This window comes from Neopsephotus bourkii, unplaced genomic scaffold (assembly GCF_033783945.1).
Source record: "Neopsephotus bourkii isolate Nb327-2 ecotype Australia unplaced genomic scaffold, CSIRO-AGI_Nbou_v1 NB_567, whole genome shotgun sequence".
Classification (NCBI taxonomy): Eukaryota; Metazoa; Chordata; class Aves; order Psittaciformes; family Psittacidae; genus Neopsephotus; species Neopsephotus bourkii.
The window spans coordinates 842,004-866,369 of NW_026901068.1; the positions used below are offsets into that span (position 1 = coordinate 842,004).

General features: G+C 41.6%; 1 protein-coding gene across 4 annotated transcripts; it reads left to right on the forward strand.

Moving 5' to 3' along the window:
- Positions 1-247: 247 nt before the first annotated feature.
- Positions 248-22,735, forward strand: USP44 (ubiquitin specific peptidase 44). 4 transcript variants are annotated; one of them, XM_061351252.1, is made up of 6 exons: positions 248-520; positions 6,076-7,590; positions 19,263-19,461; positions 19,935-20,043; positions 20,810-21,015; positions 21,348-22,735. In XM_061351252.1, exons 2-6 carry the CDS (start codon positions 6,157-6,159, stop codon positions 21,545-21,547), a joined length of 2,148 nt encoding a protein of 715 aa, XP_061207236.1. In that variant the 5' UTR covers positions 248-520; positions 6,076-6,156; the 3' UTR covers positions 21,548-22,735. The 4 variants fall into 4 exon arrangements, with proteins under 4 accessions (XP_061207236.1, XP_061207234.1, XP_061207235.1 ...); XM_061351250.1 differs by lacking the exon at positions 248-520 and adding an exon at positions 646-770; XM_061351251.1 differs by lacking the exon at positions 248-520 and adding an exon at positions 780-1,147 and having other exon boundaries at positions 19,965-20,043.
- Positions 22,736-24,366: the final 1,631 nt, after the last annotated feature.

The window sequence follows — 24,366 nt, forward strand, 5'->3', positions numbered from 1 at the left end:
TGCGGTGTGGTTCGACCGTGTGCCTTGGCAGACAGACCCCAGGCTGCGGCGAGGCCGGGACCAGAGGTGCCAGCTGCTCTTAGCCTGCCTGAGGAAATGCAGACAGAGGTCATTTCCCGGCCAAACAAGAGCGATGCCACCAAGGGCAAAACACGAGTGAAACGTAGGAAAGAAAGTAAGAAAACCCGCCGAGGGGACGCCTGAGACCCCTCTTCTTTCCTGCGGGGTACGGACGCGCCGCAAGCAGGTGTCCTACGGGCACAGGCCGGGGGCAGCGGCAGCCCAGCGGTGCCTCGGGAACCGGCTCCCAACGCCGGCCGGCCTAAGCCCCAACAGCCAGGGCAGCTGCCCCTCCGCTCCCCGCCCGCCTTCCTGCGCCCGGCCCCGCAGGACCGGCCCGCTCTGCCCGGCGGGGGAGGTGGGAGGAGACGTGGGAAGGACTTCGGTTGCCACTACAAATCTGGTGACAGACCCGCCGCCGGCACATGGCGATCGGCACTTCCCGCCCCGCGCTCAGCAGGTGGGTGCGGGGCGGCGGCACGGCCCGGGGCTGCCGCGGGGGGTGCCCGAGGGTGAAGGGGGTGCACAGCTCGGGCGGGCGGCGGTGCCTGAGGGGGCTGGGGCGCGGCGCGCTCGGGGCTCCCCTCGCCGGGACGGGGGGGGTTGCGCAGTGGGGTGGCGGCCTCCGCGCGGCGCTGACGTCGCCGAGGGGCCGCTCCGAGGAGGCTGCGGCTCGGGGCGCCCAAGATGGCGGCAGCGGCGGGTGACGGGTGCGTGCGGGGGCGGCCGGCGGGAGAGGGGTGACGGCTCTGCGAGCACTCCAGCGCCCGGAGTCGCCGGCGGAAGCCCCGCGGGGCAGGTGCTCGGCGGCGGCAGCAGCACCCTGCCGTTGGGGAGCGGCTGTGCTGTGCCCGCGGAGGGGCACCTGAGGAGTGGGCGCTTGTTGCCGCGGGGGTGAGGCGGGCACGGCGCGGGGCCGGGGAAGCCGCCGGGGCGGGAGCGAGGGAGCTGTGGCCCTTCCAACGGCTCCGGTGAGGGACCTCCGGCTGAGGAGACGTCCCGTCGCGCTCGCTGTGTGGCGGATGGGGGGCTCCTGCGCGGTGCTCGGGCCACTCACCCGTCCCGGAGGGGTCGGAAGGGCGTCGAGGTGAGGGACAACGCGCGGAGGAGTGGAAGAAGGAGAGGGTGGCGGTGACCCGCTCGGATCGCCTAAGTGCCCCTTGTTGTCGAGGCGAAGAGTCGCGCCATGTCGCGGGGTGGTGGGGAACGCTGGACCTTCCTACCGAAACGGTTGTGGGCACGCCTGTAGTCCTGCATCCAGCCGTGGGCCAACTTGGCTGGAGCGTCTTTGCTTGCCAGGGCTCTCGGCACAGGAGCCAGGCGTTGTCCGAGGAGCTGTCAGAGCGGTCAGAGGTGCTTGTTTTTCTAAATGGGAAGAACCGTCTAGTGTATCCAGGCTAACAAGAAATGCTGTGTTTTTCGTGCGTTTGTGAAAGTGCTTCAGTCTGAATTGTTTGTTTACCTTGATTTCTCCACTGCAGGAAATGCGCGGTTATTCGCTGTAAGAGACACTAAGTGTAGTGCCGTACCGGTGTCTGCTGTTAAGTGCTACTTCTAGGCAGCATATTGCATAGACGTTCCTTAGCCGACATAAAAAAAAAAGGGGGGAGGAAAAAAGTTAAATAATGCTCAGTACAGCTCCAGAGAAAGGAGGCTGGGAGGCTGCTTTGTTAAAAATCGGAAATAATTTACAAACTTTCCTTTTGAAGTGCTGCTTTGATTTTTAAGTCTCGCTGTTACGCCTGCAGGACTTGGCGTCTCCACATCAGTGTTTCGTTGGGTTGTTTTCTTCAGGAAAAAAATCAAAAGGAAAATGCTGCTTAAGAAAGCAGTAAAGCAGTACATCTGCCTTCTGGTTACCATATTTAGGGGTTCAAGTGCCACAATATTTATTTTTATTATTTTTTTTTTTAGATATTAAATAGGCACTCTGAGCCTGGTGGAATCAGTTGGTAAACTGTCAACTGATGTAAAAGCCAGAACATTAACGGGACACACGAGCACACACGTGGGTGTGTGTGTATATTAGTAAAACTGTGTACTGCATTTCTAGTCTAACGCTTGAGATAAACTGGTTTTTCACTTACTTGCCAAGTAATTAATTACGGAAGTAGTGACTTAAGGGGAAAAGATTTCCTTTTGTTTATGTTTAGAGTTACAATTTTAAAATTTAACAGCTGTGACGATGAATCTTAATTTCTTGTTTACATGGAACACAAATGGAAGAAAACCATCTATTTTCTTGGCTTCTAAGTTGTTACGTTTTGACATCGAGTACTTTTTCAGCTCATGAGTTATCCCAAAATGTACATTTTGCCAGCCATTCTTTAGTGAAACTAAGGAAACAAGCACATCAATAAGGTTGAAATATGGTTCAGTGAAAAAAAAAAATCCTATGCCTTATATCTTTATTTCTAGCTTGTGAAACTTTGGCACAAGAAAAGACTTTTGTATATCTATTTTCCCAGACAATTTAATGCTTTAAGTAGTGGTATTCTGTATGTTAGTACTTATTTTGCTTACTACTTCAGCTCAGGTCTGTGCTGAGAACACAGGGGGGCTTGATCTCTGACGTGCTGGTCAACTAATTCACGGTTTCTTTGTGTGTGTGCACAGAACTGAACCTTGGAAGAGAAGAATGCAGAAACTAGCGCTGAATAACTTTATGGGATTTTAACGTTTTTGGAGTATTTGCTTGTACTATTTTATTCCAGCTGCTACTTTCTACTAGGCATAAAAATGAGTCTGCAGTATTTTTTATGTGTCTTTCACCATTGTCTGTCATTTCACTCCTGTTATTTCCCCAAGTCTTGCCAGGTCTTAGTTCAGAGGTAATGTTTCTAAATTCTGTGCCTTGCTGTAGTCTTGGTGCTCCACCTCTTAAAATATTCATGCTGTCAGTGTGCTTCTTGACTTTCAGCTGAAGTTTTCTTGGTCTCAGTTTTGTACTTTTAGCTTTTTTGTCGGTTTTTTCAGATATGTCTTTTTGACCAAACTCTGCGTCCTGATTTCCTCACATTTTCTTCAAAGAAAGCCTTCTCCCATGCCAAGATATTTCCTCCCCCTCCCCCTTCCACCCTGTCTCCTTTCTCCACACATCTACGTAGGTGGGAAAATGTCATGCTGGCTTGGTTACTGGTGGGGGAGCTGGGGTTTTAGGGTTTTCTCTTCAAGGCGCTGATCTTGCGCTTTCGTAGAATCGTGTTGCTTTTGCATGAAGAGCTTGATTGTGCAACCCTGGTTTACACAGTGGTCATTCTGAAATCAGCAAACTGCTTTTGTCCTCAGTCCGGTGTCTGCTTGCATTGAGGCATGTCAGTAGTTTCACTCTTGATAACATCTTTAAAATAGAGAAAGCGAGATTTTCTGACCATATAGTATTAAAAGAAAGGAAAAATAAGGCAAAGTGTTTACACAGTGGCTCTAACAAAATCAGAAAGAGTCAGCCTGACAGACCCCTCTTTACTGACAGCATTGCTATGTGTGACAGCCCTGTGAGAAGGCAGGCTTTAGTGTTCTTTTCTGGACTGCTGGCAAGGTCTGTTACTAATATGTTATGCAGGAGAAGCTATTCCTGTTAGGCCAAACCCAGGAAGATTAGTCTTGTCTCTTAAAATCCTGTCTAACATAGTTAATTCTTGCAGCACGCTTTGCATAGATACTTTATTAGTCCAGGAGGAATTAACATACATAGTTCACCTCTTTAAATTTATGTGAATTTTATCAGTTTTATAAAAGCTCAGCTTTGAACTTTCTTTTGGGAGGAAACAGGTTGTCAGGCTAAGAGAAGACATGGGATAGCACTAGTGGTCTTGTTTATAAAGACAGAATAAAAAGCAAATTATAAAAGACTGCCTATCAGGAGGAGTGAATGTTACAGATGCTAGCAAGCTGAAAAAGTTCAGCAAGCCATTATTTTTGTCATCTGTTGACCATAGCACACAAGGGATCTCAACCTCCCATAATAACGCTGTGGCTGGTACTTAATCTGGGAATTGCTGAATGGGTACCCAGAGGTCATGGTGCTTGAAATTCTTCAGTGCAGTGAGCATCGGCTGGAGACAACTCTCCAGTTGAATGAGAATGATTAATACAGGTACGTAAAACTGTGTATACCTTACTAGTTTCACTACAGCTGGCACAACCTTTCCTGTATCATAGAATAAGACCTATGCAACACATGCAATGCTGGATGCTGATTATGTGCATAGAGTTATTACAGCTCTTATGCTGGTATCTGTATTGTAACATGTTAAAATGACAGTAGCTGTGGGCCAGTTAACCAAGCAAAGGTATTTTATTGGTTGAATCTTTTAACTACAGCTTTTATCCAAGTACCAGATGAAAATTAAAACTCCTTTCCTATCCAGCTGCAACTTTTTACCCATTTTCCTTCCTTAGTGGTGTTTTGTCACTGTATATTAGGGTTTCCTCAAGCTAATGCTTACTCTAATGTTGACATCTGTTCTAAATTGAGTAACCTATTCTTGTGCATTTCAGAACTGTAAAAATTGAGCAATGTTAGCATATTTAAGGTTAACAGAGGGAATAGAATTTTTTGGGTTCTATCCAGAGTTGTCTAAGTCACTCAGTATTTTTGTAGCATCATTTACTTCTCTGTAAAATATAGAATCCTGGACCTTGATATTATACAGCCTGGGCCAGGTCTACAGTATGCATGCATCTGTAATGGTGTAACTTGTCTCTTGGCGTATCATGGATATTTGACAAACCCTTGCTACTCTCCAGATGGATTAACTGTTTCATCTGGCAAGTCCTGTGCATAACAATACTGCTGCTGTGTGCTATTTAGCCCTTCTAGTCAGTGACATCCTGGGTGCAAACACCCCACATCAAACATAATCACTTCCTGACACATCATTTTTCTCTAGATAGTATCTCTCAACTAGAGGTAGTAGAAAGATGGTAAAACATAAAGAATGAATCACTGTCTCTTTAATTTTTGTTAGTCAGAGCCTGCCTGTTTGTTTTAGGTAAATGCACCTTATAGGAGAAAGCAAATACTTCAGCTTTGAACAAATAGATGCTACCACATAATCTTATTAAAGGATTGTAAACCAGTGCTAGCCAAATTTTTAGACGATTTTTTGGAGACACGGACTAGAAAGATCTGTTCAAAATGAAGGTTTTTAGAAAGTTTGCAGCAACTGAGGTATGATATCTAATGGAATTTCTATCTTATGAGGAAATAAAGTTCTGCTTTTCCAGGTCACTCTTTCTTTCAGAGGTGTTAAAATGACATGTTAAAACGCACTTACTGATGATACGTCATTGTAGAAAGCGCTGGTATAATGGGCTTCTCTGAGCACAAAGGTGCAGTGATTTAATTAAAGGTGTGGTTTAATTAAGGGTTTGCGTTGTAATAAAGCCTCATTTGTCTGAACTGTTGGCACTGTGTAAACATAATAAATTTAACTGAACTTTGCACTTCTGCACCTGTATGCTTAGGGGTAGAATTAATAGGAACATTTTAGAATCACAGAATGGTTGGGATTGGAAAGGATCTTAAAAGGTCATCTAGTTCCAACCCCCCTCTGCAGTGGGGGGTTGGAACACCTTCCACTAAACCAGGTTGCTTAAAGCCCCGTCCTCTTAACACTTCCAGGGCTGAGGCATCCACAGCTTCTCTGGACGAACTGTCCCATTTTCAGCTGTGTTTGTATCCAGACTCTGTAACAGTGTCTTAACTAAATCAGTGCGCCTTTGAAAAAGCAGGCCTAATCTAAAATGTAGCTAGTATGCTCAGTCTCAAGCCAGAGGTGCTGGGAATATAAGCAGTGGTATGAAGACCGTTTAGTATGAATGTTGAAATGCTGTTGATGATGTTGATTGTGGCTATACAGAACTGACTGTCTTTATGTATTTGGTGGGACTCAGTTGGATGGCAGTCATGGTCTTAACCTCAGGTCTAAATTTGATATACTGACAATGTAAGTGATAGTTGTGTATTAATGAACTGCAATTTTTATATATATATATATATGTATGTTTTAGTTGCAGATTGAAATACCATGGACAAGAAATAGTTTGGATGATGTGTTTTGCCAGCATATCTCTGCAATTTCAGTTTTAACAATGGATAAGTGTAAGCACATAGGACGTCTGCGACTGGCCCAAGATCACTCCATTCTCAATCCTCAGAAATGGCATTGTGTGGACTGCAATACTACCGAATCTATCTGGGCATGCCTCAGCTGCTCACATGTGGCATGTGGAAGATACATTGAAGAACATGCACTAAAGCACTTTCAGGAGAGCAGTCACCCGGTGGCATTGGAAGTCAATGAGCTGTATGTTTTCTGTTATCTCTGCGATGATTATGTTCTTAATGATAATGCAACTGGTGATTTAAAACTGTTGCGAAGTACATTAAGTGCAATCAAGAGTCAGAACTATGACTGCACTACTCGAAGTGGGAGGACTTTGCGTTCTATGGGTACAAGTGATGATTCTTACCTTTCACATGGTGGTGCCCAAGCCTTGCTTCGTAATGAAGATCGCATGTTCACAGCTCTTTGGCACCGACGGCGTGCACTCCTGGGGAAAGTATTCAGATCCTGGCTTGAGGTGACACCTACTGGAAAAAAGATTTTGGAAGAAGAAAGGCATCTGGAAGAAGAAGAGGAAAAAAAGGAGAAAGCTAGGAAGAGAAGACAAGAACGGAAGCGTGAGTTGAAAGCAGAGATGGAAAAGATGCCTCCAAGAAAGAGCAGTCGTTTACAAAATCAGATTAGAATGTCCTCAAAATCAGCACCCTGCCTGCAAAAAACATCACGGAATGCAAAATCTGCAGCAGAGTTGAAAGAAACCTATACCTCAGATGAAATAAGATTGAATAAAACAAGTGACTCTCCAATGAAACGAAGGCCCACGGTGACTCCAGGGGTAACAGGACTGAGAAACCTGGGCAATACTTGCTATATGAATTCTATCCTGCAGGTATTAAGTCACTTACTTATTTTTCGAGAATGCTTTTTAAAGCTTGATCTCAACCAAACTCAGGAACTGCTGGCAAGAGCAACCAATGGCAAAACCAGATCTTCAACTAAACACCTGTCAATAGCTGCCTCAGCATTACATGTGAACGAGAACCAAGAGAAAATAAAGGGATCATCTTCTGTGAGGAGGCCTAGTTCATCCTCTGGATTAAGTGGAGGAGCATCAAAAACTAGAAATATGGAACTTATTCAGCGCAGGGAGCCCAGTTCAAAGCATATTTCCCTCTGTCATGAGCTGCATACTCTGTTCCAAGTTATGTGGTCTGGCAAGTGGGCACTGGTGTCTCCTTTTGCCATGCTTCATTCTGTGTGGAGACTAATTCCAGCCTTCAGAGGATATGCTCAACAAGATGCTCAGGAATTTCTTTGTGAACTTTTGGATAAAGTGCAGCAGGAACTGGAGACTACGGGGACCAGATACCCAGCTCTCATCCCTGCTTCTCAAAGAAAACTTATAAAACAGGTTTTGAATGTGGTTAACAACGTTTTTCATGGACAGCTGTTAAGTCAGGTATGTTTTATGAGTTGAGTTTTTTAAGGTGTGTAATGATTTGCAGGTACAGATTTACACTGGTCAGCGATGGGCATACTTCTAAGGTTAATACATTTGTAAGTACAAGGAAGGATGAGGAGGACATAATACGCGCAATTTCAGTAGAAAGGTCATCTGGGTACTCCTGCAACTTTCAGTAGAAGAATCACATAAAAGTGTTAAATTTGCTATTTTAAAGCATACCTTTGCAACTACTGAGAAATACCAGTCTTTGCTATTAAACACCAACTCACTGCTAGGAACGAAGAAGTTACAGTTTTAGGTATCTAGCTTATCCGTCTAGTAATACTAGATAAAAGGTGTTAAGAAAACTATTAAATCTTGATTAAGTGGAAACAGATAATGGATGTCAAGCAGGGTATTATTTCACGAATTTGAGATTCATTATTACAGAGTAATTGCATGTCATAATGGGAAAACTAATGCTTCTCTGTTTACACCACAAAGATTCAGAAGGCTCTGTCAACACAGGAACCAAATTTGGCGGGGGGAGGCAATGGCTGCTTTCCATTTTACTGCCCAGCTACTCTTTTTTTTTTCTTTTCTTCTTGGCTTCCTGTTAAGTACTTTGGTGTGTCCAGTTACAATTATGCATGTCCCAGCTGTGCATGTACAAATGTCCGAGAACGGTCTGAGGAAACAAATGCTGCTTTCTGTTGAATTAATCTAAAAACTAATTGCAGTGCAGCAGAAATGGAGGCTGAGAAAGTCTTGCCCCCGTGGAATTATGTTCAGTGTGCATGCACATGTTACAGAGGGAGTGCAGAAGCATTCAATGGATACCTTGTGTAAAGGAGAAGAGGTTTAACACAAATTAACAAAAAGGTGGATGTTCCCATTGTTCTGACTGTTTGATGGTTTCATGTTTTAGTATGTGAGGCTAGAAATCCAAGTATTTTTTGACTAAGGTAAGATTGTTTTATTGCCAAGAGATCTGTAAACATTAGGTCATGCTGGCTTTTGCGTAACTAGTCAAAACTGTTGTATCTGCTGCTAAAATCAGATCATCTTCTAACTTGCATTTGGCCCAGTGTAAGAGCATTTCTGTTGGTATGCTTCCTTTTCTCAGGGTAGTTAACATATCTTGTATCAGGGTTGATCTGATAGCAGTGTCTAGTATATTACTAAAGCTTTCTGTTTGAAAATCACATTCCTCTCCAAAAGAGTAACTTTGTTAGTAAAACAAAATAATTGCTTAAGTATACTGACAAACTTTGGTTGCATTTCAAGCCTTACAGGATTTATTTTTTGGAAGAATTTTCAAGGCTTTGAAGACACAAGCATTATTTCAGTAGTACCACTTCTTTCACACGTTTTGAGCTTTGAAAAGGCTTGTGACTAGAAACCTTCCTACCTTCCTGAAACTAGGGAGGAGAGTAGTGAGAATTCACTCAAGTGTCATCAAGTAAGACTGAAAGGGAATTAAACAGTTTTGAGCTGTCCTGTGATTTCTGTGACTACCACACACAACTCTTCTACCGCAGCTGGTCAGTGTCTGTGTGCAAAATACAGCCTTAATGAACGTCAGAATGTCTCAAGTGAGAAGAGCAAGGAAAAGAGTATTGAGGTTATCTGTAATAATTTCTCCCTGGCTCATTAGGCAGCTCCCAAAGACAGTGTCCAACAGTACCTCCTAATGTTCTCTTTGTCTTTTGCCACTTTTGATTCAGTTTAGTCTTCACTAGCATTTTTGAACATGATAAGTAATAAAAACAAATGGCAACCCCTGAAGATGTAAATTTCCTCTTTGATAAAATATATTCAGGTTATCTTAATGATTACAGTGCCTGGTATTCGCAACGACAGGATGAGCTTTAAAAACTGTATTAGGCAGTTACTTTCCTCTACAAGACTCCTGCATCATGATTTCACTAGGTGTTTGTGTTTGGCACAAACTGTGATAATGAAATTTAAAAAAGCAAGAAAATGTCCATGTAGGACTGAAGAAAAATATGAAAGACTTCTTGCTGTGGCATCACGGCTTTGACAATGTTGGCTCTTAAAATAAAGGAATATACGCTTTTCCTTTGTAGGCTTAGTTTATCTACCTATAAGCTGTAACAGTATTAGAGTTTCTCTGTAGAAGATAGTTGAAGCTATTTATTTAAAACATTTATTAAAACAGAATGGGATTTTAGTCTGGAGGGTTTAATAAGCTACATCTTAATTCAGTGAAGAAGGGGAATGGGGAGGATTGCTTCTGTGAGCAGTTGCCTTTTGTTTTGGAATCACTAAAAAAGTTATGATACTGTGCCTTTGTACTGAAAATATCAGTTGTAGATATTTGATTCAGTAAGATACAAGTGCAGTCAAGTCAATCCTCTTGACCTTCAAACCTCAGGAATACTGTTAACTGCTCTTGGTAGAGTACACACAGAGGATCACTTACAATGCAGATAAGCTGTATGTTTACCTAGGTTTCACATTACTTTCACACGTACAATCAAACATTTAGCTTGTTTCTAGCTCTACATTTAACTTGAAGGGAAGTTATAATCCTGAAGTTGCCATCAGTTTGTTACTTTTTAAATGTCTGCTGGTTCAGCATTAACTGAATTTAGGATATAAGATTAAGAAAGGTGAAAATTGGGTGTGTGAGAATCTTCTGCAGATTACTTTTAGATAGCTAGGTGATATCAAACCAGTTATTTTATACGTGTTGGTTTTGTTTTGTTATGTTCTCAGCTAATTTAAAGTAAGCCTTCCTCAACTACTACTTGAAATCTTTTACTGTTTTATGGAATACCAGACTAAGTAATGAGTCACTCCAGGAATAGCATGAGTGGATCGCCTCTTGACTTCTAAAAAATTCATTATTATTTATGTACTTCAATATCATTTATATGATTACAGCTTTTTACTGTGCAGTACAAACTGTGAAACTTAAATGCTCAGTACATCTAAGGCAGGTAAAGAAGAGGATATGTAGCTACAAACTCCTTCCCTTCTATTACTTCCTTATCACATTGTAGTTTTCCTTCAGTGACTGCCTGGAGAAAGTTTGTGCTATAGCACTTCCTGGGCAAAGGAGTCTGTATCTTGTAAACCTTGTTCCTCTCAACCCCCCTAGAATTGTAAGAAGGTGCAAATATGTCTGTTAAAATCCCAGTTATTTCCAATCTCTCAGTGCCTGTACTTTTGTAGAAGGTATCCATTGCCATCTGTCCTCAGTCCTTCAGTGGGAAAGGACAAAACACTGCACTGTGAAGTTATGTGCCAGTGGTAAACTGACCCATACTGATCCACAACAGATCTTTGAAGTACACTTCAAGAGCTCCAGTAGGTTAGCTATCATTTCTCTCTAGAAGTTTTTGGCTTATGATTTTTAAATGGTCCCAGCTAAATAGCACAGTATACAACATTTTTTTTAAGTATTTATTTCAACCTTTGTCCACATTAAGCAAGGAATTGGGCAGGTACATTTTTAAAAGTGCAGAATTTGGAATAGCAGATTTCAGCTTCCAAAGTAAATGTAAGTTTTCAGCAATGCTTTGGGAAAACTGGGTTCCTGACGTCTACAGAAATCATACTAGCAAAAACTCTGGCATGTGTAGTTACACCAGTATTAGAATTTATGTCTGGATGCCCTGTAGGTGGGGGTGGGAGGGGAGAAGGGAATAAGACAAGGGAAACTAGTGTGAAGTATTTGTGAAAGGTGATCTAGACAATCTAGCTGATGTTGGAAGCTAGCCTAGGAGATCTAGGAAATTTGCAGGTACTGAATGCAGGTAAAATCTTAGAATCATAGAATAGTTAGGGTTGGAAAGGACCTTGAGATCATCAAGTTCCAACCCCCCTGCCATGGGCAGGGACACCTCGCTCTAAACCATATCACCCAAGGCCTCGTCCAACCTGGCCTTGAACACTGCCAGGGATGGAGCATTCACAACCTCCCTGGGCAACCTATTCCAGTGCCTCATCACCCTAACAGTAAAGAATTTCCTCCTTATATCCAATCTAAACTTCCCCTGTTTAAGTTTTAACCCATTACCCCTTGTCCTATCACTACAGTCCCTAATGAAGAGTCCATCCCCAGCATCCCTATAGGCCCCCTTCAGATACTGGAAGGCTGCTATGAGGTCTCCACGCAGCCTTCTCTTCTCCAGGCTGAACAGCCCCAACTTTCTCAGCCTATCTTCACATGGGAGGTGCTCCAGTCCCCTGATCATCCTCGTGGCCTTCCTCTGGACTTGTTCCAACAGTTCCATGTCCCTTTTACGCTGAGGACACCAGAACTGCACACAATACTCCAGGTGAGGTCTCATGAGACCAGAATAAAGGGGCAGGATCACCTCCTTTGACCTGCTGGTCACACTCCTTTTGATGCAGCCCAGGATGTGGTTGGCTTTCTGGGCTGCAAGCACACACTGAAGCTGGCTCATGTTCATTTTCTCATCGACCAGCACCCCAAAGTCCTTCTCTGCAGGGCTGCTCTGAATCTCTTCTCTGCCCAGCCTGTAGCTGTGCCTGGGATTGCTCTGACCCAGGTGTAGGACCTTGCACTTGGCATGGTTAAACTTCATGAGGTTGGCATCAGTCAACCTTGTAGACAAAAAAAAAAAAAAAGTGTAGACACAGCTTTTGCCTCTTGAGTTTCAGCTTTTTAACTAGTTTACCCTTTGGAAAACATGGACTATGCAGGTTTTGGTGGCTTGGAAGTTAAGAGGGCCATTTTAGATGGTATTTTTGAAGATTTTAGTATTCACAAAGAGTCAATCAAGATGTCAAAAAATGGTGAAAGAATAAAAATGTATTTCTGATATGGCTGATTTGGAGACACTCATGGCATCAGAGTATAGCACATATATGTCCCTGAAGAGCTGCCCAGTGTAACTGTCCCCAGTTCAACCCATATAGAATGAATATTTCTAGAACTAAGAAGTGGTAATTACTACAGAAAAGAGACAGTGGGTGTTTCATTTATCTCATGCTTTTTGGACACTACCTTCGTAAAACTTCTACCACTGTGTTGGTAAAACCTTAAAAACTTCCTAAAGATCAAGATAGGCCTCTTGCCATGACATATGGCAGGAATAAAATACTGATTATGAATATTTTTACCTACTCTTAAATAATGCTAAAATAATAACTGATATTATTGCATTTCTTAGTATTCTGAATTTTGTGTGTTAAGATATGTAAAGGTATAATGAACCTTATAATAACAAAATAAATTGTTAAAATAGTTGCTGAAGAGCAAATTACTACTTTAGAAAACTCTTCTGTTACCAGACATTGTTTGTCTTTCCTCAGTTGCTTGGCTTTCATTTGTCATTTTAATGATGACTTCCTGACAGTTAGGTTCACATACACTTGTACACATGCACATATACACATGCATGCACACATGGATTTCTTGAGGTTGGAAAGGACCTCAAGATATCATCTTATCCAACTCTGCTTAGACAGCCAGAACAGCCAGGCAGGTCTCCAGTAGCACCAAGGGTAGGAACACCACCACCTCTGCTGACAGCCTGTGTCACTGCTAGACCATCCTCACGGTAAAAACAGTTTCTTCTCCCTGAGTGGAACCTCCTGTGTTTCAGTTTGTGCCAGTTTCCTCTTATCCTGACACTGGGCACCTGGCTCAGTCTTCTTTACTCCTCCCATCAGGTGTCCATACACAAGGATAAAATCTGCCCTGAGCTTCCCTTCTCTAGTCTGAGCAGCCCCAGCTCTGTCAGCCTCTCCTCACAGGTCAGATGCTTCAGGCCCTTTCACCATCTTCCTTGCCCTCTGACTCACTCCAGTAAGTCTGTATTTCGTAATGGGAAATGCAGCACTGGACCCAGCACTTCAGCTGTGTCTCACCAGAGCTGAGGAGAGGGAAGGGCTCACCTCCCTCTATCTGCTGGGATGCTCTGCTCAATGCAGTGTTGCTGGCTCATGGTGGGGTTGTTTCGCCAGCCATTCCCAGCCTGTGAGGGTGCCCAGGGTTATTCCTGCCCAGGCACAGGATGTGGAGCCTCCCTTTGTTGAGCTGCAGGAGATTCCTGGTAGCCCATTTCCCAGCTTGTCCTGCTCCCTTGGATGACAGCAAGAGGCAGTGGTGCATCAGGCACTGCCTAGGTTTGTGTCAGCTGCAATCTTGTTGAGAGTTTTAAAAGAATTGGCCCCATTATTGACCGCTGGGGTACACCACTAGTTGCTGAGCATTTCATGCTGCTGTCCACAGCCCATTGAACCTGACAGCTTACTTAGGTTTCAGTCCACCTGGCCATCAGTTTATCTAGCCTGCACTTCATTTTTTCTGTGAGGATGTTATGCAATACAGTGCTGAAAGCCTCACTGAATGCTAAGATAAACATCCACTGTTTTCCGTTCATCCACTGGTTATGTGTACCAGTCATCTCATTGTTGGAAGAAGCCTATAAGGTTGGTCAAGAGTAATTTTCCCATTGTAAACCCATGGTGGCTGCTCCCGGTCATCATCTTATTCTTAATAACTATGGAAATGGTTTCCAAGTTTTGCTCCATCAGCCTTGTCACAGATCAAGGTGATGCTGATTGACTTGTAACTCTCCAGATCCATCTCCCTGAAGACACAAGTGTCACTTGCTTTCTTCCTGTCCTCCCCTGATTGCCATGACATTGCCAGGACCTTTCAAAGATGAACGGCCTTGTTTGTAACATCATCAGGAGTTCCCTCTGTCTTAGGGTTTAGTCAGGGATATCTTCTAATTTAAGGCAAGCAGAAGAAGGGCAATTGGTGTTTTGTGTGGCTAGAAAAGACCCCATAAGGGACATGGAAAAAATAAAGTTTGTCTGGATTTATGTGAAAGCTGCTCAGGCACCTCATTAAAGGAGAAGAGTTAATGTTGCATATTGCAAAGTGGTAAGTACTTGCTGATTTCTTTATATAGAGTGCTGTTGAGTAAATTAAAATTTAACGTAAATGATCAAAGAAATACCTAGACAATGATGTTTTAGCATCTTCATGGAGTGTTGAAGGAACCCTTTAGAGACTGTTTTGGGGTGTTTTTTTAAAGGCTCTGTGAGGATTCCACTGCTTTTGAAGGTGGTGCCTTAGGTGGAGCTCTTTTTCTAGATTTCTGTTACAGCAACACCAAACATAGCAGTGAAAGTGAAGAGCAGTGGCTTTGCTGATTTAGCCAGTTTCCTCTACAGCAAAGTTGTGATTAGTTACCATGTCCTCCTCTGTCTTTGGCTGTGAGATTTTTTTGCTAATAATACACCATTTATTATAGCAATGCCAGGTAAGAACCAGCTTTTGATATCTCTGGGGATAATGAAAAAAACCCAAAGCAAAACACAAATGGCTTGTTTACTTCCTGATCATGTTTAAGATGGAATCTGTGCAAAATGCCTCCTCCTGGTTTTGCTCAGCAGAGCAGAATAGCAGTGTGCAGTGCTCAGAGAAATGAATATGCCAAGACCAGAGAGTAAAGTAGGTTCTAACCAATGTATGTAGTATGTAAACTGTTTAAAGTTTTAAAAGCCAGTGCCTGTCCTTGAAAGTCTTCTCTATTTAGTTGCTCAGCTGGTGTATTTCAGGACAGAGAGAAGAGGAAATGTGCAATCTTTGGGTTATATAAAGGCCTTCAGTTGTGGGTTGTATGCTGTAAGTTACGGTGTGGGGGAGGATACTGAGGATGACTTGTGCAGCACTGGGTATTAAGTCTCCCACTGGATAGACTATTTAAAACTATGAGAACTTTGGGTACGAAATAGGAGGATTTGCACTTAAACCAATCCACAACCTGTATACCGATTGCTATATTCCAATACTAATCTCTATTTTTATGTGTGGCCTGAACCACAAAATGGTTGTCAAGTTGCTTTCCAACTAAAATAAGGTGACATTTTAAGTTAATCTATAGGAGGCCATTGAGTCACAGACTATGGTTCACTGTGGGTATGCTTATGTTACTCTGTTACATAGATAGAGATCATTTGATGATGCTGTATGCTCATTGCTACAAAATGTATTTTTTTAATAACTGAAGAAATACAGTATGGACTGTCATGAGGATTTCCATGTTACAGCAGTATTCTAGAAATCCTCTTCTGTTTTGATTACGTTGTTGTGGAAAAATTGCTACTCTTTGTATGTATGTGTCATAGTGAATACTTAACCAGTAGTGAAAGCACAACAATAAGATTGACCACCTCACTGTTCTTGAGAAACAAACAGGAATTAGAGCAGAGGTGGTAACATTTGTTTTCCTTCCATGCAAGTGCAGGAAAAACAGGCAGAACAGTTAGTAATGGAGCTGGCTTCTTCTGCAGCAATATGTTAACTATTTTCTTTAGCTGCATTTAAGCTGAATGCCATCTGGGGCAGTGGCTGTCCATCAAATTATTGTGGGTGCAGTGATGCTTGTCTGAGTGGCCTCCATGCTTAGCTTGAATCAAGCAATCTGATCCAGCTCTTTTCAGCCTGGCCTTTGGCCCATGATTGAATAGTGAGCTTTAACCAAACAATTGCATATAGTACCCGTGTTTGAAGGCATGAGCGGGTGGTCAGGGCAGAACATACGGTAGAGATTTCAGACTGGCTAAAACCAGTAATTTACTTAACTTTGCTCTAATGTAAACTTCTCATTTAGCTTTGTTAGAAATTACAGCAGTAAGGCTTTTTAAAATAGCAATTGTGGAATACAATGGGGAGGTGAAATCAAACTCTGAATTTGTAAAATAGAGTCATAAGAAGATACATGTCACTAACAGATTGCTAGAGAAAATAGAGTCATAAGAAGATACATGTCACTAACAGATTGCTAGAGCAAACTCTCTTCCCTGTTACTGTTGTGCATACTCACACCATAAGAAGTTACATTGGACAGGTGCAGAAAGTTTTTGCCACTCCTTTACATTCATATTTTGTGTTTTTTTATTTTTCATTAGAATCCTGCATCTTGTTGAGCCAATTTCTGAGCAGTTTATACCATTGCAGTACTTTTCATGTAAAAAGAAAATCTTGGTTGCACAGTGTGAATGGTAGTGGAGTCCAGGATAAAGGAATTCATCTCATTTAGGACAGACAGAGAAGTGATGGCAGTATTGTAAAGCCCATCTTGATGGACAGGCCAGTGCAGATGAATTCCAGAGAAGGGTAGGGATCCTTCCACTTGTTGAGTAATCCAGTGTGTAAGCTCAGGCCTGGCTAAGAAAAATACTTGCAATCTTTGTTCCAGCCCTCATTTACCATGGAGTGTGAGTGTGTACAGGAGCACTTTGTGCAGAGGGCTGATACGGTTGGATGTATCCTTATCCAAATACATCAGGTTACTTGGCTGTTGGCAAGTAGACAAATCTGAGGACTCTTAAGAGTGTAACTTCACTGCAGTGTCATGAAGAGGGCTGTCTTCGATTTGAGGAAGTAAGTGCAACTCTGTATCAGAACGGGATATTGTTAACATAAATCAGCTTTGCTCACAGTTGCGTGATGAGATGAGAAGCATCAGTTTATCTTTTCTGTTTTATTGAAAGGCAAAATTTAGAAGCTGGATTGATTATTTTTTTTTTTCTTTTTCTTTGCGATAGTACTTAGTAACCAGTTGGGAGAGAGCATCTTAAAATAACTTAGATTATTAACAATTACACACTAAATTTAAAACCTAAGAACTTGTTAAAATTATCTGTACTGAGTTCATGTATGTACTTCATCCTGAGCCTGTTAATCTTCAGTGTGCATTCACATGCAGCAAATTCTTAAGTAACTCGTCAATTAAAGAAACTTCAGGCTCTACAAAATCACCCACTTGTACAGCAGAAATCTATTAGTCATTTCTGTGTTTATGCTGGAGTTAGCTTGAACTGTGGCCAAACATACCATTTTGTCTCCAAGTTCAGATTCCAGCCCTGAGTTGCTAATATTTTGTGGCTTTGAAATGCTGCCAGATGTTAGCACTTGCAAAAGAAGCTCCTGTTGGTGTAAATTAAAACAGAACATTCTTCTCTTTTCTGCCATGTAAATTTGAATTTGGTTTTCTAAGAACAAGACAGTGGCATTTTCTTCTAAGAACTTAAAGCAGCTATCAGCTTTCCTAACTCCACTGCTAAACACATGCACTGGTACACAAATATACACCCGCGCATTAAGGAGCTAATGTACAGATAGTGTATTAGCTGTTGTAAGTGATGAATGCATTAAATAATGACTCACAAGAAGGAGGAAGGTGTCACAAGGTGACAGATCTGTCCCTGTGTAAATAATCATGGCAAACACAACAGACAAAGCAGGGTAACCTTCAGAGGAAAATGAAGGAGCTGTTGAACAAAACTGAGTGTGTTTTCACAGTTGTGTAAGCTAACTAACCTAACTGAAGAGAATACACTGAATTTATGGTGAACAGCAAGATAAAGGCATGCCTGTGAAATAACAGTATTATTTTGATACCTCATGGATTTAAATTTCTTTACTACTAAGCCTGTTTATTAGCAAATATCAGGTGTATGTGTTCCTTTAGTCCTTTGGTGGGAAAGTTTAATTGTTGGGGAAGAGGGTGGCAGCATGCTGGATGCTTATGGAAGTTCTGTCAAAGATTCCTATCTGAGCCTTATTAAACTTCAGCTTACTTTAGGAACGTGTCTTTTCTAGAGCAGTGAGGTTAGAGCTGCTCGAGTTAGTGGTCAACTGCCCCTTAGAAGCCAAATAAATACATTAACAGTAGAAAATTCAAGTAATTCCTCTTCGGCTTTGTGTTGTACTTTGCTGTAATGCACATACCAAGGTGAATGTTATTTTAGCCTCAAACACACAAGCTTACTGGTAATTCTTTATAGCCTTTATGAACTATGGTTGTTGCAGTCTAAATGGAGATTCACAACCGCACAGGTTCAGCTGGTAGCAGGAGTTATTCATCCACATGAATCGTGGAAGGGTGAAGGCTCTTTGGAGGAAGACTTAAATGGTGGGATGCTCTTCTAGAAGCAGCTGGAGCTGGCTTTTAGAAGACAGCACTGCAAATCAACACCTAATATGTTGTAGTTACAGCTTTAGTTAAAAGCAGCAGCTCTTCTATTTTCCTGACTGTTGGATGTTATAATAAATTAATTGTCCCCCGCTTTATTACCTGCATTTTCCCGGTTGACTCACTTCTTGACATTTTATTTACATTGTCTTACTGCTTGTCCTTTCCCTAGTGTGACGATGGATCCACTTACTGAAAGAAGAAATAAATTATTTTTACCTGTTAATTTTAATTTGAAGAAGTGTGCTTCCTAATCCAGGCTTCCCTGGAAGACTTACAAAGTAAGAAGGATATGACTTTAAAATCCCCAGCTGTTTTTTTTTGTTTGCTTTGGTTTGGGTTTCTTTTTTTAATTATTTATTATTATTATTTTTTATTAACCTAAACTAGTTTCTCATGTAAATGTTCCTTTTGGAGTGTTTCTTTTTGGAAAAGAGAAAGGACTCACAAGACTCCAGCAGCTGCTTTCTCTTGGACAGACCATTTTGACTCTGCTTTTGTTTCTCAGTCAAATATAAGAACACTTAACCTGTTCGTGATAACAGTATTGGACATGATCTTCAGAGAAATTAAGTGTATCATTTCTTTTGTTAAATTACTGTTTTTTCTTTGGTTGCATCAGTTACCTCTAGGGAAACCTACTTCTTTTTAGTACATTTTTGAGTGAGCAACTGGTGAAATATCATTTTACAGGTTACATGCCTTACCTGTGACAATAAATCAAATACAATAGAACCTTTCTGGGACCTGTCCTTGGAGTTTCCTGAGAGGTATCACAGCAACGGCAAGGAGATGTCATCTCAGTACCCGTGTCTGCTGACAGAAATGCTGGCCAAGTTTACAGAAACAGAAGCTTTGGAAGGAAAGATATATGCATGTGATCAGTGCAACAGTGAGTAAAGGCAGTATGTACTCATACATACGTTCTATGTGTAAAATACAAAGTAAAGTGACAGTTACTACAGAAGGAAAATACTGAAAGTCTTAAAAGTATGTTTCAAACAAACTTCTCCTCATGTTCCTGGTGTGGTCACTTGACATCTGTTACTCATTGCCTAGAAGATGGAATTATTCAAAGGATGTTTTGTAAGTGTGATGCTTCTCTTAGATAAAGTCTGATCACACACTAATGGGGATTCTGATACTCCCAGTCAAAGAACATTAAGGTGACTAACCTAAGTGACCACAAGTATTTTATACTTGTATCATAAAATAATTCTTGCAAAATGGCTCTGAGTGTATCCTTTTTTAAGGAGGCCACATACCATCCTATTTAGAGCCACACAAATTTGGTGGATAAACCTTAGATTGAAACACAAGGCTGTTATCAAGATTTGTATTGTGTATCTGTGTGTTTGGTCTCAGCAAAACGAAGGAAGTTTTCTTCTAAACCAGTTATACTCACAGAAGCTCAGAAGCAGCTTATGGTGTGTCGACTACCTCGGGTTCTCAGATTACACCTTAAACGGTTTAGGTAAGTAGTATCACAACAAACAGCACTGCAAACTGACCAAGGTAGTCCTGCTCTTCCCTTGTTTGGGTTTTATGTTTTTCAGCATCAGTTTCAGTTCCTTTTACTAGTATGATGAGAAATAGTTATAAGCAATTTGTTTTGCTTGTTTAATTTAATCTTCAGTAAGATACACTGTAAGTAGAAAATGGACTTTTAGATTCCAACTATTTGTTATTTTAATACCAAAATTACTTCATCCTTCTTTTTAAGTCAAAACCTCCTAACCTTGCTGTGAACTCTGTTATCTTCAGGTAGCGTAAATGCCCATATTCAGTAATGTACAAGCCAGGACTGTATTCAGTGGAAGTCTCACATAACCTTCATATAACCAAACACATTAATGCCTGAGAGTAAGGAAATGGAGACTGTATCTCTGTGAACTCTTTAGTTCACACAGTAGTACAGAGTCTGTCCTGAATACAAAGGAAACTGAAAATTAGATACAACAAATGAGAAATACCAATGAGATATGTTACATGGGAAGGACATCCCACTCACCATTACCGAGATCTTAAGACATATGTTTCAGAAGATGAGAATAGTAGGTACAACAGACACATTTTAAAGGCCTAGAGATAAAGGAGAGGCCTAGGGAAAACACATGCAAATTAGCATTGATTTAACACACAAAGACAACAGTGAAGATGACACTTGTTCTGTTAAAGCATAATTCAGAATGCTGTGTTCTTTAAGAAAAACTAAGTTTTCACTTGACTGAACTTTGCAGGTGGTCAGGACGCAATCATCGTGAGAAGATTGGCGTACATGTTAATTTTGATCAAATGCTGAACATGAAACCCTACTGCTGCAGAGAATCCCTCAAGTCCCTCCTGCCCGACTGCTTTATCTATGACTTGTCTGCTGTGGTAATGCATCACGGGAAAGGATTTGGCTCAGGGCACTACACTGCCTACTGCTACAATTCAGAAGGAGGTAGGAACCAGCTTACTGTCTTGTCTCAAGAGCAAAAGGGAACTACTTGTAGCTGAAGTGCCTAGAATGAGAATTGCAGTTCAGTAGACCAAAACAGTTCACTTTTTGTGTTGGTTTGTTAAAACACGTTCCAGCTATAAACTGTCTTGTAAATCTGAGGAAGCTAAGCTGGGCTTTTAAAACGTAGAAGCAAATATACTACATCAACTGACACAGTGTACTCTTGGTACACAACTTGTTAAAAGGGACTGAACACTAATTCATGATTTAATAAAATGCAGTGACTTCAAATCAGTGTTCTGATGACTTTTTGCTGTATTTCTTCACTGCAGGATTTTGGGTACACTGCAACGATTCGAAACTCAACAGGTGCACTATGGAAGAAGTATGCAAGGCTCAAGCCTACATTTTGTTTTACAGCCAACGACATACTCAGGCAAATGGGCACGGTAAAGCACCGTGTCCTAGCAAAGCTGAAAGCCAGCAGCACGCAGAATTAGCTGACTGTTCCATGGCCAACAGTATCAGCTAATCCAAAGCCAGTTAACTCTATGGTAAAAGGTTGAATTGTCCTAACTATATATTTTTAAATGAAATGGAAGTACAGCATTGTACTTTTTTAACTTTGGATCTGTGTACAATGTTTATATACTTTTGTATTAGTTAAAGTACTCTTTACAATTGTTAGTAAAAGTTTTTATTGACAGTAAGTAACTTTCTAAGTACCTAGAATTTCAATACAGCTATTTTTTTAAGAAAAAGATTGCTATTTGCATATAACTCTTACCTCAGGCTGTTTTTTAAAGCTGGTTTTGTATTTTGATAATCTTTTTGAATTGGTTTAGAAAAAGGACTTTGAACGGGCAAGTGATGTTTCTCTGGTTAATTTTCTGTATATGCTTGTGTACATTTTATAGTATAGTTCTAATGAGATCACAATTCTTACTGTGCAGGAATTCCTGCTGGGTCTTAGAATATTACCATTCACCAAGAAGGAATGTTCTACATATGAAATGGTAACTGAACTTCTCCCAGGAAACTTCCTGTATATGCTTCGTGACTAAAGTGAAATAATTTGGTAAGCTTCAGGGGAGCTATGCTAAAGATATGTGTATAGAATTTCTTAAAATCTGAAATTGAGGAAGTAGAACATGAACTTAAGTATTTAAGAGAAACGTTTGAAAACACAAGAATGTATCTTTACCCAGACTGCCGTGTTTTAGCTGTAGGAAGTCTGACAAAGCTCAAGTGCCAAATTTGAACTACTTTGACAACCAGGGGATTTTTATTCCAATAAAGCTTTCTTAAAAAAAAAAAAAAAGCCAAACACACACAAAAAATCACACTCACCCACTCCACTGGCACTGCTACAAGAACATTCGGCTGGGGACAAGGTTAAACTGTAGCAAGCCTTGTCTGTCTCAGTAATTTCTAACTCAAACCAGTGAGAAGAAGCTGTAACTGTTGTACAAAAGCATTTTCAATCTGACTGGTTTCATTACCTACAACTGCTGTGCCTTCTCCACAGTCCTACCACTAGCATTAACACAGCTGTGCATCGAGGAGACTCTTAGAAGCAGGAATTATCAGTCCTCTACATACAGCAGTTAATGCCAAGTAAATTTGAAGTGTGGTTACTTTGTGTAAGTCCTATGCAAATTGTTACCTCATCTTCTGCAAAGTTTATACCTCAATAAAATGCCTCAATGTGGACAGAAAACCACGTGTGCATGGGAATTGATTCCTACATTAACATTACAGTTTTGTTTAATGTGGGTCAGGGTCACCTGTCACTGATTCAGCAGTGGTTTGGTTTAACATTTCTATGTATGTTTCTGAAAGATGCCCTATTACAGTGAGCACATGGTGGCCTCAGATCACACACTTTTCACCTTGTATTCATCCTAATTAGGTGTGCAAAACAGTTTGGTTACAGCTGTGCGGTCTTTCAGATACTTCCCTTCTCTGCTGTCCTTCCTGGTGAGGAAATACCATAGTTTAAACACCTTCTACTTACAGGTAGTTAAGGGGAAAAGAGTTTTGCCAACTGCCTTTCTGACTTCTGATGCATTTTCTTCCCCCAAGAGCATCTCAACCAGATACACAGAGATTCTAAGAGACTCAAGCATTAATGGAAGAGTCTGTCTTGGGACTTGCGTGAGTTCATTATCCTCAATCATAATTTGTAAGCACATACTCAAGCCGTGTAAAAACAATCTTATCCCGCCATCTTTTCTGGAATGATTGCCTAGGCTGTGCTATGGGCTGTTCCCCTGCACTAGTTCTCCCTGCAGCAAGCATTGCCAAGTGTCAAGGCTTTCTGTAAAAAACAGTATTAGCTTAGCAAAAGCACATTCTGCTTCTTCCTATTGGTGCTCACCTGGGTAGAAAAAGAGGGAAGAGAAAGGAACCCTCAGACTTCAGAGTTCTGGTCCCTGTCCAAGCAGGGGGAGTACAGAGAGAATTACTGCAGTCCAGCATAAGGGTGGGCTAATTCAGGTGTGCTTGTCTGCAGCTGCTTTGGTTCTTTAAATTCACTGCTTCATGCTTCTGTGCCCTTCATCTAGAGTAAGGCTTTAGCACAGTATGTGCTTAGGTTCTGTCTTGCTTCACTCAAGTAAGTATTTAAAAGGAGACAAGGAAGTGGCTGGTGGCAGAATCTTCAGAAATGCCTGTACACTGCTGTAGGCCTTCGGAAATCAGACAGCTATTTGGTCAAAGGCCACCCTCCCATTTTAGCAGCAGCTGCTCTGGAGTCAAGGTTCCACAACTCACTTGCAGGAACTCAGCAGAGCAGTAAAGCCAAGAACGCAGCAGCTCAGCACCTGTAATCAGCAACAGGGGTGTAGCTTGGTGGTCTGTTTTATCATAAGAGATAAGGTGGGCAAACCCACCTGATCAGAGCTCCCTCCTTTATCAGGAGGAAGCTGGTCTGGTAAGAAAGTTACTTGCATGAAAGACTAATCCTGTGAAGGCATCCACTCTCCACCTTCATTTTAATCTACATTCAGAAAACCAGGTTAAGGTTGCTGGTGCAACTCCATTTTCCACCTTGTGAAGAGCTGTCTCCAGCTCAGATACCTGCTGCCTGGTTAAGTGGAGTCCATTCTTGCTGAATTTCCTCTCACTGCACAAGCAATCAGTGCTTGCAGGACTTTGTAAAGCAATCCTGTAGTAATTATTTTTAATGATGGATTCAGGACCACCTCACACACATGGCAATGCTCTATGACTAGTAATTTGGCAGCCAAGCATAGTGTACACATGCGCACAGAGTATCACACAGGATGATAGAAACATTACCAGTAATTAGTTTTACATGCATTTGTGAGGTCACTTGCTGACTCCCTT